Source organism: Humulus lupulus, chromosome 8 (assembly GCF_963169125.1).
Source record: "Humulus lupulus chromosome 8, drHumLupu1.1, whole genome shotgun sequence".
Classification (NCBI taxonomy): Eukaryota; Viridiplantae; Streptophyta; class Magnoliopsida; order Rosales; family Cannabaceae; genus Humulus; species Humulus lupulus.
Window position 1 is genome coordinate 23,953,627 of NC_084800.1, and position 16,814 is coordinate 23,970,440.

Sequence of the window (16,814 nt, forward strand, 5' to 3'; positions counted from 1 at the left end):
TTCTGTAGCTATATATAGTTAATTAATTAGGAGACTCTAGCTATACATGATATGTTTCTTGAATTTGGTTTGTCTTGTTCATGGAGCTTCTAATTGATGGTAACTTATTATTATAATAGCATAATTGCTGGTCCCTTTTGTGTGTTTATAATTTGTTTTTGTTTGCATATTGTAATGTGGTACTAACAGTTTAAAACAATGGCCATGAGTACTTATTCCAAAAAAATCAGAGCTCTATCTCGCCGTTCTCCTGACTCCGCTACTCTCTCCATCTCGCTGTCATCTCTTGGTTTTTCGAAGTACTCTTGCTTGTCTTTGGTGTGCGTGGCGTCGACTTTGGTGGTGGCTGTTCTCTCTTCCTGTTAAAGGTTTGACTGTTCTTGGACTTAGTGTTACAAATAGCATTTGTTTATACTGTGCATATGCTTTTGTTGATTTGTTTATACTATCTAATATTTTACAAATTTTTAGTCACGTACTCTATTAGAATATATAAAGCTGCTATTATTTCCATTTGCACAAGTGCGGAGGTTGTGCAACTATTGAAATTGGTTTTGCAGCTTTTCAATTTCAAAGCAGTGATGATTAGTTTTTATCTATTTAAAATAGTATAGATTTGTTAAGGATTAATATATATGTAATCACTGTAATCTTGTTGGCTAAGGTTAGCAACTAATACTTTTTAACTGGCATGGATTAATTCTTGTTTTTCTAGATCTTCTTTAAGGTGTAAACACTAAGGATGTGATAAATAATTTTAAAATAAATTAAAAAATTATAATTTAATTTAATATTAACAAATTTAGTTATTCAAAATAAATTAAAAAATTATAATTGAATTTAATATTAACAAATTTTGTAATTTAAAAATAAATTAAAAAATTAGATAAATAATTTAAAAAGAAATTAAACAATTATAATTGGATTTAATATTAACAAATTTAGTTATTAAAATATAAATTAAAATAATTTAAAAAGAAATTAAAAAATTATAATTCAATTTAATATTAACAAATTTAGTTATTTAAAAATAAGTTAAAATATTAGATAAATAATTTAAAAAGAAATTAAAAATTATAATTCAATTTAATATTAACAAATTTAGTTATTTAAAAGTAAGTTAAAATATTTGATAAATAATTTAAAAAGAAATTAAAAAATTATAATTTAATTTAATTAAAAATTAAAATAGAAATTAATTATAATTTTAAACATTATAAAATAAGAGTTTATATAAAACATCATAATTTTTTTAAATGGTATCATAAGATTTTATAAGACATCATATCTTGTGTTAATTTTTATTTTTATTTTTATTTTTGTTGCTTTTCTATGGTGATAAAATTTGATCACCGAAGATATGATAGACGTTTTATATATTATCACCTAGTGATAATTTTTAATTACGAAAAGCCTTAGACCCGTTCGGAGAGGCCTCTTAAATATGCTTCTCCGGATTATCCAGGACGGTATGTGTCCGCATGGATAGTTTGGATTTGTTGTGTACCTATAATTTGTTCTATTACACATTTTATTATTTCGTTAGTAGAGATTTCAGTATGTGTCTCCTTATTTGTTCTCGTAAGTGGGCAGATTAAATTTTAGTGTGCGCACTTATGAGAACCACAGGGAGGTGCTGCCGAAATTTGTACATAAACGAAATAATTTTAAGAGAGTAGATTAAATTATATGTATACTACAAATCTGAATGGGATACGTTCTTTACCCTTTTAGAAGTGGAGTGAAAAGGTGGATTAGGACATAGACATAGTTAATAATATTTAATTGTTATTTATTCTTGTATCGTAGATGCCGACACGTTAAATTACTGTTGTGTTAGCAGATGTCAGTAGATGTGGCTAGAGCCCACGGTGGAGACGCTAGCGGTGATCCTCCACCGGATCCTATTAGGATCCCGACTACATCCGAGTCATGTAATTTTTTTGTTATTTTATTTACTCACATATGTTTATCCTGTATATACTAATATTCTATGTATTGTTAATAAAAAAAATACAGGAATCCCAACTAAGAAAAATTGTCATGGGGCAGCTATTGGAAAAGATCTAGATGAGAGGCGGCGTAAAAATGAAGAACCACTGGAAGTAATGTTTTGCGCGCAAACGTACAAGGTTGTTGGGGGCGAGCACGCTGCTTTTGTCCGCCTCGTGGGCACCCAAATTAAAACGAAAGTTTCCGAATATTTCGATTCATGGGAATCAGTGCCTAAACAATACAAGGATCAGATCCTTGGCATAATCCAGGTAAAAAAAATATTAAATATCTTTTAAAAAATTTATCTTTAATATAGTACATATATTATTAATATATTTATTTTTCAATTTAGTACTATTATCAAATAACGGGCCGCGAGGATTTCTTAAAGTGTTTAGATAGTATCGATCGAGAGATAAAAGACCGATACCGTAATAGGAAAATAATAAGACACGAACACTTTGAGAAACACTACAATGAACCGGAGGATTGGGATAAAGTTTTAAACAACCCAACCAAGGACGTTAATAAGGAGGATTGGAAGCAGATCTGTCAGTTATTTACAAGTCCGAAATTTATTGTGCGCTCCGTAAAGAGTAAGGCAAATCAGAAGAAACAAAAGTATTCTACAACGCAGGGTACAAAATCACTGGCAGCCACTCGTTACGAAAAAGTAAGTGAAAGTTAAAATATTATCAAAATTATGTTCTTTTAAATTATATGTTCTCTAACATTTGACTTATATTTTTTAGACGAACCCGGACTTTATTGAGTCATGGAAGGAATATTACTGGAAAAAAACAACAAATGATTTTGTGAATGATGATGTTCACCTATCTAAGTTTGAATTATGTTTTTTAATATTAATAGAATTATATTTAATGTTAGACTAACATTTTCTGAAAAGGGGAAAAATTAAAGGCTGATTTTGAGTTACAAACTCAGCAAACATCCATTGGTGCTTCCAATAATGATGGTTTGACAACAGTTGATCAAGTGGAGGTACTACAAAAAATATTGGGCTAAAGGCATGGACATGAGCGAGGAGTGGGCCGCAAATTGATGACCCAACCCCTTCAATTTGCGGTCCACTCCTCGCTCATGTCTACGCTTTTGGCCCAATACTTTTTGTAGTACCTCCATCTGATCAACTGTTGTCGAACCATCATTATTGGAAGTACCAATGGATATTTGCTGAGTTTGTAATTCAAAATCAGCCTTTAGTTTTTCATGTTTTTAGAAAATGTTAGACACTAACATTAAATATAATTCTATTAACATAATTCAAATTTACATAATCTTGGCGAGTATTGTCATTCACGAAATCATTTGTTGTTTTTTTCCAGTGATATTCCTTCCATGACTCAATAAAGTTCGGGTTTGCCTAAAAAAATATAAGTAAAATGTTAGAGAATATATAATTTAAAAGAACATAATTTTGATAATATTTTAACTTTCACTTACTTTTTTGTAACGGGTAGCTGCCAGTGATTTTGTACCCTGCGTTGTAGAATACTTTTGTTTCTTCTGATTTGCATTACTCTTTACTGAGCGCACAATAAATTTCGGACTTGTAAATAACTGACAAATCTGCTTCCAATCCACCTTATTAGCGTCCTTGGTTGGGTTGTTTAAAACCTTGTCCCAATCCTCCGGTTCATTGTAGTGTTTCTCAAAATGTTCGTGTCTTATTATTTTCTTACTACGGTATCGGTCTTTCATCTCTCGATCGATACTATCTAAACACTTTAAAAAATCCTCGCGGCCCGTTATTTGATAATAATACTAAATTGAAAAATAAATATATTAATAATATATGTACTTTATTAAAGATAAATTTTTTAAAAGATATTTAATTTTCTTTTTACCTGGATTATGCCAAGGATCTGATCCTTGTATTGTTTAGGCACTGATTCCCATGAATCGAAATATTCGGGAACTTTCGTTTTAATTAGGGTGCCCACGAGGCGGACAAAAGCAGCGTGCTCGCCCCCAACAACCTTGTATGTTCCCGGGCAAAACATTACTTCCAGTGGTTTTTTATTTTTACGTCGCCTCTCATCTAGATCTTTTCCAATAGCTGCGCCACGACCCTTTTTCTTAGTTGAGATTCTTGTATTTTTTTTTGTATTGAATATTAGTATATTCAGGATAAACATATGTGAGTCAAAAAAATTACCTGACTCGCATGTAGTCGGGATCCGGTGGAGGGTCAGCGTCTCTAGCCACATCTACAAACACGACAGTAATTTAACTTATCTATTTAATTACTATTTATAATTAATTTATTGAGTATTATTTTAATTGATTAGGTAATTTGAAACATGCTATTTGGAAACTAATTTTTTATTTCTCAATATGTATAATACATTTAACACTAGATACAAAACTAAGTAAAATAGTCACTAATTACATCAACATCTATCGGGCACACATCATCAGTATTATCATCACTAAGGTCAACAATTAATTCATCATCATCTTATGCTTCTTCTACGCTGTCTGTCATATCATCTTCATTGTCATTAATAAATCCACCATCTTCTTGAACAACTAAAGAAGGTCAATGGGTTGTGTTGACTTGAGTCGCTGGTACGTCCGATTGCTGAACAACCAACTCTTCGTGATCCACAGTCAAAACAAAATTCGATGAGTTGGTGTCATGTACAACATCAACAATCATATCTAAAGCATCTGGAAAGTCTCAAACTTGTCGATGATTCACTTCTTGGACAACTTTTGAATCTCGTCCTCTTACGAGATCATCGATGTAGAATATTTGTTTTGCTTGACTAGCTAGTATGAACAATTCATCTTTATACCATTCACTGCTAAGGTTGATACTAGTAATATTATTTACAGTGATGGCTTTTTTTTTTTCGGATCTGTATTGAACTATTTACATTAAAATAATACCACCGAATAAGAACAACTAAAAGACAGTTGTAGTATTTCTTCAAGTTGCCCGTAATAGTTAAAATTTTCTGTTTCAGCAACACACTCTAGTATTTTGTGTAATTCGATTTTGATTTCGATTGTATGAAACAAATCGAACTCTGTTCACCGTACATGCTTGGTAGGAGTAAGCCAATAGATCTGACCTACATGCTAAAGCTAGTAATTCATCAGTATGCTCTACTAACTTAAGCTGGTGCAAGTCATATATCTAATAAGAAAGAAATATATTAGAATGAGAATGTAATTTGTAGTATGCAATTTGTTATGTACAAGTTACCTTCTTATGCAACCATGAACGAAACTCTTTCTTATGTATCAATTTATGATTAGCAGCTAAATCTCTTTGTTGCACCTCAATTAGGTGTTCCCTGTTAATTAATTAACAGTGTCAATATTGTTAATTAAGGAGTAGATTGAACAAAGAATAAAATAAATATTATCTAAATACACTTCAGTTTCTGGAGAATTATCCAATATGAACCACTCAGTTTTATTCCGAGTATTTTCATCGAGGGATACGGATTTCCACACATTTGAAATACATTGAATAAAATATCAAAGTCTCATACGCAACATATCCTTCTGCTATAGATCCTTCAGGACGAGCTTTATTCCTGACATAGTTTTTTAATTTTTTTCATGTATCTTTCAAAAAGATACATCCACCTCATAAATACAGATCCTCCCAATATTGATTGTTTGAAGAAATTACACAATTCATTGATGGTAGTAGATATAGATTCTAGTACCATTTTTTTTTTATGTATCGTTGCGATTATTTTATGATTTTGGTACACGAATAAGTTATAATTATTTTTATATGAAGGTATATATTGTAGATATTTAGAATCTCTCACATATTTTTAGAAATATTGTAGTTATTTAAAAGCTCTTACATATTTTTAGAAATTTTAAATAATTTATTGTGTCAAAAATATGTGTGAAATTATAAATAACTATAATATACACACCATCAAATATATAAAAAAAAGTTATAACTTATTCGTGACGAAAACAGAAATTGATTTGTACTAGCACCACAAAAAAAAATTGTTTCTGCTACAGCCCCGCTTCCTAAGATCATTCCCATGCATTCATCACTCTTAAAAATCTTTTCATAATCAATGAACAAAAAAAAAAACCATAAACCAACATAGTAAAGTCAGATATACAATATAAAATTAACAAAGATAATTAGGCAGTGTCCAGTACTACTGGCAATCTTAATCGTACAGTTATATTTATATTAAAGAAAGGAAAAAAAGTCGAACTTGGCAATTAAAAAGGGCATAAAATATAATACTACCAATATGATCTTTTATACAAAATAAAAACATAAATTTACGTAGGATGAAAGAGCATGTCACACGTACAGCTACGGATATTTTGATTAGCAACTTTGTCAAAAAAGAAAGGTTTTGTTTTGGAAAAGTGAGAAGTGATGTGGTTTGCATTCATTTTTGTTATGCAAGTGGTCCCTTTGTGAGGATTATAATGAGATTTTTCTTATGGATGTTCTCACAGTGGCCACTCCTCTATTGAAACATGATCATTATGAATTTTTTGACTTTTCTTTCGGTAAAGTGCTCATGATCTGCAGTGTCTCTGGTCCATTGGAAAAATAATGCTCGAGTTGAAAAGGAAAAAAAAAGTTTACAATCGAATATACTATAATTAAAAAGAGAACAAGATTAGTGCAAAATCAATATATTGTGAGGTATAAAATAAACATTTTATAAAGCAATATATATCATCAAATCTTTTCTTTTTCTTCCCTATAGGATGGGGTGCATATAATTCTAAATAAACGCCTTTGTCACACTTTCAAGAATATTTTCTGAGGCGTTTACACCAACAATATCTATACAACTAATATTCTTAGCTTTATTTGAAAAACAAAGTTAAGCTAGATATAGACTGTTTAACAACATTTAAAAAGTTGTTTGAAAGATAGATCTTTAGCTAAATATATAAATATATTGCTGCATAGAAATTCAAAGAACGGCTAGAGAGTTTCACAAACAAATAAAAGTTTTAGTCAACAATAATCCCTTTATATTTTATAAACCAAAAAGAATCGACATGACTCTTGATTTTCTGTTGTTTAAGGTTTCTTTTTATTAGCCTTGCAGTTTGAGCCACAAATTCTTAACTCGAGAATAAAGCCACTAAGAACAGATACCAATTTGAATGTTTGAAGTAGAAGACCAAAGTTTGTTTAATTAATAAAATAGTAATGCTAATTTGTTTTAATAATGATAAAATAAGCACGTTTAGATATTAAGCAAATCGTATATAATGTTTCATAATTCTAATCAATTATACAAATTGTCCTTTTTAATTTTTTAAAACTCCAATATTAATAATAGTATAAATATTTTATTATTGAGTGTAAATTATCAAAGCATTTTTTATTTTTAACAAAAAAAATTGAAGAAAGAAGTAATAATATATATGAAGATAATAAAAAATTAGATATATTTTTTGTTCTTTCATCAATTGTAATTTTTTTCTTTACTAAAATATATATATATATAAATGTGAAGATAAATAATTAGATATATGATTGTCCCAAAATAAAATTTAATGAGAATAAGCCATCTATATATAGGTGATTTAATTAGATTGTTAATTTAATTGCTCAATATTCTCTCTTAATATACATAATCAAATCTCAAGATATAAAAATAATCAAATCTTTTCTTGCTACTTTTTTTGTGTTTGAGTATGACCTTACTATTTAATTTTGTGTTCTTATAAACGGCCTGATTCTAATAAGTAAACAAATTAGCATAATTATTTTTCTAAGTTTTTTTTTGTCTAATTATGCCTTTGATTCTTGATTTTTAATGAAAAACACAATAATATCTCTTTTCTCTTCCCAATCTCGACTTAAAAAGTTGTAATGAAACGTCTGTCTCTATATAAGAACAGTACATTCTAAATTGTGAAGTGGGAGAAAAAATTGAGATGTATAATATGCACATAAATACCAATTGTGTCCATCAATTTTTTTTTTAATTTTGTTAGAATTATCATTAACTATGACTTATTTGCAATTATGTTTTAAAATTTAAGGGTTTGATTGTTTTTTTTTCTTTCAAAAACTAAATTATTAAATACGAAAAAACTTTAAAATGTATATATGCTAAAACTCCATTGATACTAGAAAGAAAAAAATAGGTGGGGAATGTGATGATCCCAAAGATATTTCTTGAAAAGAAAAAAACAAAGATTCAGAAAAAGTAATTAAGTTAACCTTTCATAACTAACAATATATATAGAGATAAGGAAGTGAGAAAGTGACATGAAAATGTATCCTATCCACTCCCCACTATCACTTATTATTATAATTATGAATTATATGACTCCACTACTACAAATATATGATTTCTTTGTGTTTTTTTTAATCTTAAATAAAAAGCACAGAGAAAATGTATGAGACATTTTTTTTCAGTGAGTTTTGTGAAAAACAACAAAGAAAAACAAGACAGACTTTTTCTCTTACCATTGAGAAAATGTCCATATATAGATCCCTTCGTCCCCGACCTCTCATTTCCCATATTCACAGACCTTTCTCATTTTTGCGCGAAATATTTTTCCCCAACAACAGTAAGTGTCATTTCTACCATTTTTTAAAATTATTTTATTCCACTATTATTGTTTTAAATCATATATATGTTTATAAAATTGATTCGTTTTGAAGTTATAAGACAAAAATGAAGAGATTATTAGTAAGATTTAATTAATGGGTTCAATGTATGTTTTATAAGTTGATTTTTTTTTTTGTATTTTTTGAATGTGTTTTTAACGCTTATGGAGGATTAGAAGACATTTTCAAGCTTCAAAACAGGTATAGATCAAAAGCTTGACTTTGTTTGTTTTTAATATTTCAAATTTTTGGTATTTTTATATTATTTACACAATTTATATATTTTTTAATATTGTTAATATTGATTATGAGTGTGTTTTTCATTATTGAAATATATATTAATTTTTAAAACATTTTTTAAGTTAATTTTTTATAAGTATTTTAGGAATCCGAATTTATTATTAATTTATCATTGATTTTATATGGTTTAGTAAACGATGTGATTTTGTTGAAGATTAATTTTGAAGGCGAGTAATAATTAGAGGTGTTCATTAGATTATATCCAATGTTTTTAGGCCTATCCGATCCGATCCAATTATCCATTGGATGATGAATTTTTACAACCGATCCGATCCAATTAACTTGTCCCAACCAATCAGATCCGATACAAATATCAATTGGATTGGATCAGTTTTATCCATTGGATGTGTCTCGTTGCTTATGTATTTGATCGGATTGAATCCATCCAATATTTGTTAGCATTTATTTATCTTAATTTGTTCAAATAATTCATAATATTATAAATAGAAAGACTAATTTGTTCAAAATAATACAACACCATACAAAAATAACATAAATTATAAGCATAATCCTAAATAAATAAATATATTTTGAAAATATATATACAGTTGGATCAATTCAGTTTTATTGAATTTTTCCGTATATCATCCAACAACCGATCTGATCCAATTTGGTTCTTCAAAATTCGATCCGATCCAATCCAATCCAATCATAATTGGATATCCTATTTCCGGCAGTCGGTTCTAATTGGATAGGTCGGTTTTCAATTGGATTGGATGATTTTCGCACACCCCTAGTAATAATTACTACTTAATGTTTTATTTTTCTTTTTGATATTATACAAATTATTGTTTGATGAGTTTGAATATGTTAGATATTCATCTGTAGTGAAGTAGGTTATGAGATGAAATTGTGTGCTACGGAGATAACAAAAGGTTGAGAACATGTGTGTCTTAGTGAAGTAAGTTCTCCGAATTCTGTGTGCTACGGTGGTTTATGGACGAAACTATGCATGTTGATTGTTGTGTTTGTTTGAATGAACTTATATATGCACTTGTATTTTGGGATATGTTATAAATACAGAGGAAACTCTGCTCAATTTTTTTTTAAGAATAATATATTGATTGAACATGACTTATAGGTTAATTTGTAATAGTTATGTTTGTTTTTGTTGAAATTGTAAATACATATGAATTTGAGATATGTTATAGAGACAGAGAAAAATTTGCCCTTTTTTTTTTTAGAATTTATTAATTGAACATATTTTTGTTCAATTACAATATTATTAATTGAATATGTAATATGCGTGATTGATTCTACAGGTACATTTGCGAAAGCATGCACCTAAATTCACGACAACTATACAAATTTTTGACATCGAACATATTTTTTATTGGCAATGATGATAATAAAAATAATACGGTGGATTTTATAGCCAAATGGATGATGACCACGGATAGACGAGACCAAATATATTTTATTCCTTGGATTATTAAGTAAGAACGAACCATCGAAAACATTATCAGTACTATCTTTAGCATTTTATCATATAATATTATCATTTATTATTGTTATAGCAAACATTAGATATTAGTACTCGTGATAATGAAAGAGACGACCATAATTCGAGACTCATTGCGTAATCAAATCTCCACCAATAAAAAATGAGGTTATGAAAAAGTAAGTTTTTCAGTTTTAATGTATTCAATGTTAATTTTTTTAGAGTTGAGATTATAATATTTAGTTAATTAATTTTAACTTATGTAGAGCATATGCACAATGTTCAAAAAATGAATACATTAAACAGATTACAAATCTGACGAGAGGTTCTTGTCCAATACAACCTAAAAGTCATGAATGTGGTTTTTATGTATTAAGATACATTTATGATCTTGTAAATGCACAAAATCCGCCAAAAAATCTCAAGAAGAAAGTATGCTATTTTTTATAGTTTTTTTTTTGTTTAAGAAAAACTATATATAGTACTTAATCATCTAATCTATATTTCCTTGTCAATTTTGTAGGGGTTTGACAAAAAGATATTCAGTGTCGAGGAAGACATACTTCCACTACAAAGTCCACTACAAACTAACCGTTTAGTAAGATTGATGTCATTTATTTTCCAAGTCTAATTTTTCTCATGTGTAACTTGATTCGTATGTTCTTAATTTTTCTCATGTATATATACCAAATTATTTATGTATATATAAATGAGATGTTTTAATTAATAATGATATATGAATGTTTTTTAAATTTTAATTTATACATTATGTTTATTTATATAGTTATTTATAAAATTTAGTTATATAATAATAACATAAAACATGGTATTGTATATTAAAAAATTTATATATAAATTGGTATTAAATATAGTATTATTAATATAATTCCATTTATATTATAAAAAAAAGTATTTAATTTGAAATCAAAAATAATTATATATTAAAAAGTTTTACTGCAGTCTTTTCGAAAAAAGTGCAGTGAAAAGTCTTACTTTTCTTTGTGGTTTTGTGAACTTTTATCTACGGTCGATTACACTGAGGTACCTATTACTCTAAAAAACTATAGTATATTAAGGAAAAAAACTACGGAGAAATCTCAGTTTTGTAGTAGTGCTCATATCAGTTAATATAGATCGAGTGGGCAATGATGTGTCATTAATTAATTTAACATCTTTTCATTTTCACAAACCAAAAGGAAAAGATGTGGTGTGACTACCCAATCACAATATCATATAGCTTTGTTGTGAGTTTTCAATTTTGGGTAATTGAATTCATTCACTCAAAACAAAGAACATAAACTATATAATATATAAATTTTAGAGCTGATGGTGGTGGTTTTAGTTTATAATATTAAAACTAACAACTGGATATAAAGTAATATCACCACTTGAAATATATATAATATAAAAGTGTTAAAGGATGATGCAGTTCCTTACGATCATCGTTATATAATTAAAGAAAAATTACTCGTGTATTATTTTTTAATCAATAAAGGTGCAACATTAATTTTGAAGTAATAAAGAAAGACATAAAATATTTGAATGAATTTTCAATCATAAACTAGCTGATGTCATTTGTCAACATTTTGGTAGCAATTACAAGTAACCACTGCTTAGATGTAGAGAGGATTTAGATTTCCTAATCCATAGTTATATGTCTCCATGTCCCCAACTACTTCAAATGCACAACTCACTCAAAATATTAATTATGTACAATTTATTAAATTTAATCATATATTAATTTAAATTAGTTGATACAATTTAATTAAGCGTATATACCATTTTGGTTATTGTGTTATGCAAAAATTATCGATCATACTTTTTATTTTGTTAAATGACAAATTCAAACCTTGTATTTTGCAAAATAGTGCAATTAACTCAATTTTGATCAAAATCATTTCAAATGTAATTTACAATTTTGTTTTTCAACCACTTTATCTTCTTTTTTAAACTTATCATATCATTAAAGACCCAAGAGTTGATCTATATTTGAAATAACTTTAACCGAGCTCATTGTATTATTATGTTGTATTTTGCAAAATACATGATTTGAATTAAAATAGATAATACAATCAATAACTTTTGTAAAACAAAAAGCCAAAATAATATTTACTTATTAAGAACATAGAAACATATAATAAATTGGATAGAAAATTTAAATCCGGATATAGTAGCAGCCAAATTTCCATTGGAAATTAATGTGTGTGACCACCAGTAACCCTTAACCCATGCAAGTATCTTAACATAAATTCAACCACAAATTGTCAGGAAGGACCACTTACGAGCACTCAATTTTTAAAATACCATTCATATTTTTATTCTATTAAAATAGTTTCTCAACTATTCGTTATTATATAATAAAATAATTGCTACCATATAAATTATGAGTAAATTAAGATTAAGAATTGAAATTATTGCAAGGAAAAACAAAATAATTATTAGGTAGTAAGAAAGAGAGATACCAAAAAAAAAAAGAATCACATAAATTATGTTTCATCACTTCTCTCATTTTTGTTTTATTAATTTTTTTGCTTTAAAAAAAAGAAGCAAAACTCAAACCACAAATATTACAAAGATACGATTTCATGGATATATATGTTTATATATACCAAGTAGTGTATTTATATTATTTTTTATTAGTCAACCTCTCCTCCTCCAACGTTGAAGTAATCGTCACCGTTGGTCTGATCAAGAATGAGGACTAATCCCATGGCAAAGGCACCATCGAAGCCGGGCTTGAGGCAAAGAGAGAAGACGTCTTTGGCAAGTACCACATTGGTTGAGGCATCTACTTTGCGTTTAATCTCAGCCACTAATTCCTTCGCTGAGTTGAAGATCGTGCAGCTCCGTTGACCAAATGACCCTTCGATCTGATACTCTTCTTCTGGATTTCCCATTACCTCCACCGTCACGCTCGACCGTCCGATGATTGATGATCTCCGTACACTGAAGATCGGCTTCTGACCCTCCGATCTCTCCCCTAGGTACCCTTCCCACCGTTGATGAAGACTCGGCCTCTGTTTCAATATTATAAACAAACAAATTAAATAGATGTTAACGAGACATAAGAAAAGAAAAGAATTATATACCAAACCAACCCAAACTCGCCGAATTAACTCAAATAAACGAGGCTAGAGAGTCGCCATAAAAACAGGTGGGAAGCAAGATTTTAATTCGTACCCATAAATGTAAATCAGAAATTGAGCCGACCCTTTTGAGGACACGATTCCTAGAAATGGCTAGCAAAAGATTTTATGATACCGAGTTGAGTTGAGAACTCACTGAGTAGACACGTGAGAGTGTGGAAGCGAAAGACATGTATATATATAATAAAAAAGACATAAAATACCTTTCGGCGGACAGTGAGGAGACAGCGGCCGTGAGCGTCCATTAGAACGAGTTCGTCTTTGTCACGAATATTGTGTCCGTAAGAGTCGACTCGGAAGACGAGTTCTCCTCTGCAGTCGTAGACGGTGAAGCCATCGCCGGCGAAGAAAAGAGAGGTCTTTGAGACAGTGAGGCTGGTCTCTTCCTCGAACACAAACCCAGATTCCACTACCAACCCTTTTTTCATCGTCTTCTTTTGTTTTTCCAAAATCTCAAATTCGAGGGTGAAGAAAAGATAGACGTTAAGCAAATCTAACGTATACGAAGGAAAATAATTAGAGGAGATGATAATGTTAGACGGAGCAGTAGTAATGTGAGAGAGAAAAGTCGGAGCTTTGCTTGATTTATATGATACGATATGACATGTGGCTTCTCTTTGTTATATCGTTTATATATAGAGAGATCTCGTGGCATTATCATATTCAATTCTCTCGAAACCTTTCCATTTCTTTCCAAAATAATACTAATAATATTAATTTAATAAAAAAATTATAAATATCTCTCCCACTTTTTTTTTTAATATTTGGTGTGGAGTGTGGACCCCGCTTATATGGAAACTTATCGCGAATCTAGGGCAGTGTGTTTAACTGAAGAGACTTGAATACGTATGACTCGTAAAAACAAATTGATTCGATTGGACGAGTCGTACGAGTTCTACTCCACTGTACATACTATATACCATATACTATATGCACCATTCGTGTAGAAAAAGATATATGCATGTGGGTGGTATGCATATAGATTATGATAGATATACGTGTTCAGGTCTATATCATCATGCGTATGTAATATGTGAAATTTCTAATTCATCTAACGATCATCACTTCACTTGAAATGTATATATATATATATATTCTAACCAGTGCAATATAATTAAACCACTATAATATTGTTCACACTAAAAAACAGTTTAATAAATCATATATAATATCATATCGATAGGATACATATATTATTTATGATTTGGTCTTGAAGACATTCAAATACAATAACAATCATTCAACCAAACATGCATGTGGTACATTAATTTGAGACTATGCGCATTCATCTCTTTTTGTACCTGTCACTTCGATGAACAATAGTATATACATATATAAACATATACGTAATAGCAACAATAAGAAGTGACTTCAATTATCATTATCCATGTTCAGAACAAAACACAAGCTATAAGCAATCCATACAAAATACTAGCATGTTCAATATATAAATAACAAAACTCCCACTAAACTCAACAAGCTAGACTCTTGACAATCCCATTCGGGCAACGTGCTCTAAAAACACACATACAGGTAAGCCTTTCGTTAGTGGGTCTGCTCAAATGCTAGTGGTAGGCGTGTACTCAATAGAAATGAGGGACTCAACGACTTTCTCTTTAACAAAATAGTACTTTATATCAATATGCTTTGAGCGAGAAGTACTCCTAGTGTTCTTAGAGAAAGCTACTGCTGCGGAGTTGTCACAATACAATTTCAGCGCCCTCGAAATAGAGTCTACAACATTCAATGCTGAAATGAAATTCCGCAGCCATATTGCTTGACAAGTAGCCTCATAACACGCCATATATTCTGCCTCCATCATAGAAGAAGCTGTGAGTGTCTGCTTGACACTTTTCCATGAAACAGCTCCTTCAGCCATCATATAAATGTAGCCTGAAGTGGACTTTTTATCATCCACGCATCCTGCATAATCAGCGTCACTGAACCCAACTATATCAAGAGTGTCAGCTCGCCGATAAGTCAACATATGATCCTTTGTACCCTGAAGATACCTCATGACTTTCTTAGCCGCTTTCCAATGGCTAAGACCAGGATCACTCAAGTATCTACCCAACACGCCGACAACAAAAGCAATATCAGGGCGTGTGCATACTTGAGCATACATCAAGCTACCAACCAATGACGCATAAGGAATGACTTTCATTTCAACTCTCTCTTTATCATTTTGTGGACATTGGGCCTTTGAGAACTTATCACCCTTCACTATCGGTGCCTTTCCAGGAGAACATGCATGCATATTGAATCTTTTCAAGATCCGATCAATGTAAGTCTTCTGAGACAAACGAAGAATACCATTAGCCCTATCCCGAAGAATCTGAATCCCAAGCACATAGGAAGCCTCACCGAGATCCTTCATATCAAAATGACTAAACAAAAGTTGTTTTGTCTCAGACAACAAATCATAATTATTAGATGCTAGCAGGATGTCGTCAACATACAATACTAGAAAAATAAAACTGCTCCCACTGACCTTCATGTATATACATTGATCTACAACATTCTCCTTGAAGCCATTTGCAGTGACAATCATATCGAACTTGAGATACCACTGCCTTGATGCTTGTTTAAGCCCATAGATATACTTTTTGAGCTTGCAAACCATGTGTTCTTTGCCAGACTTCTCAAAACCAATAGGTTGAGTCATGTAAACATCTTCAAATAAATCTTCATTCAAGAAGGCAGTTGTAACGCCCTGGCTACCCCAGAACAGTTACGGAGAACGGTGAACCAGAAATTTGACCCGCTACCCGAGTCCTTTGGTTAAAAACGTGATCTAAGTGTTATTATCAGGTTAAGGTGTGAAACCAGTAAAAAGGAAAGGGTACTTTTCATTAAGTAAATAAACTGCTCATGAGCCTTTTAAAATGTTTACAAGTAGTTCGTATTACAAAAGAGTCGCTACAGTTTCATATATACAATCCTCGCCGGCCTAAGCGGCAAAAATAGGGTAAACCCCTAGTCCCTCTGAGAACTCCTTGACCGTGGCAGTCAAGCGGCCCTGTATGTACATCACACCGCCCAAGCTCTCCACTCAAGGCTGGCCAAGCTTTTCCTTTCCTTTACCTGCACCACGTAGCACCCATGAGCCAAGGCCCAGCAAGAAAAACACAATAAGATACGGTATAATATCAACAACGATCATAATAATCATCCAGGACTATCAGTCCAACAAATAGGTGACAATAGCCAAAAGTCACAGTAATGAGCATCGCTCCCTTTAGCCATGTGACGATAGGGTCACCAGGGCTTAATCGATAAGTGTTTCACTCATAAGTTTGTTCAGGACAGGTGCATGGTGATT

At 30.5% G+C, this 16,814-nt stretch overlaps 2 protein-coding genes across 2 annotated transcripts; one reads left to right on the forward strand and one right to left on the reverse strand.

The window, feature by feature from the left end:
• The first annotated feature begins 209 nt into the window (after positions 1–209).
• Positions 210–4,129, forward strand: LOC133796390 (uncharacterized). The gene is made up of 4 exons (XM_062233880.1): positions 210–368; positions 2,020–2,264; positions 2,348–2,668; positions 2,748–4,129. Exons 2-4 carry the CDS (start codon positions 2,109–2,111, stop codon positions 2,886–2,888), a joined length of 618 nt encoding a protein of 205 aa, XP_062089864.1. The 5' UTR covers positions 210–368; positions 2,020–2,108; the 3' UTR covers positions 2,889–4,129.
• An 8,703-nt stretch (positions 4,130–12,832) lies between these two features.
• Positions 12,833–14,099, reverse strand: LOC133796391 (protein LURP-one-related 5-like). Its single transcript, XM_062233881.1, has 2 exons — positions 13,696–14,099; positions 12,833–13,363 (listed from the first exon to the last, which is right to left on the reverse strand). Exons 1-2 carry the CDS (start codon positions 13,918–13,920, stop codon positions 12,983–12,985), a joined length of 606 nt encoding a protein of 201 aa, XP_062089865.1. The 5' UTR covers positions 13,921–14,099; the 3' UTR covers positions 12,833–12,982.
• Positions 14,100–16,814: the final 2,715 nt, after the last annotated feature.

Coding starts and splice junctions, on each gene's coding strand:
- LOC133796390 (XM_062233880.1), top strand. CDS start 2,109: ATGTTTTGCGCGCAAACGTACAAGGTTGTTGGGGGCGAGCACGCTGCT. Junction 2,265..2,347: donor AGATCCTTGGCATAATCCAG/GTAAAAAAAATA, acceptor TTTTCAATTTAG/TACTATTATCAAATAACGGG. Junction 2,669..2,747: donor CAGCCACTCGTTACGAAAAA/GTAAGTGAAAGT, acceptor TATATTTTTTAG/ACGAACCCGGACTTTATTGA.
- LOC133796391 (XM_062233881.1), bottom strand. CDS start 13,920: ATGAAAAAAGGGTTGGTAGTGGAATCTGGGTTTGTGTTCGAGGAAGAG. Junction 13,364..13,695: donor TCCTCACTGTCCGCCGAAAG/GTATTTTATGTC, acceptor ATATTGAAACAG/AGGCCGAGTCTTCATCAACG.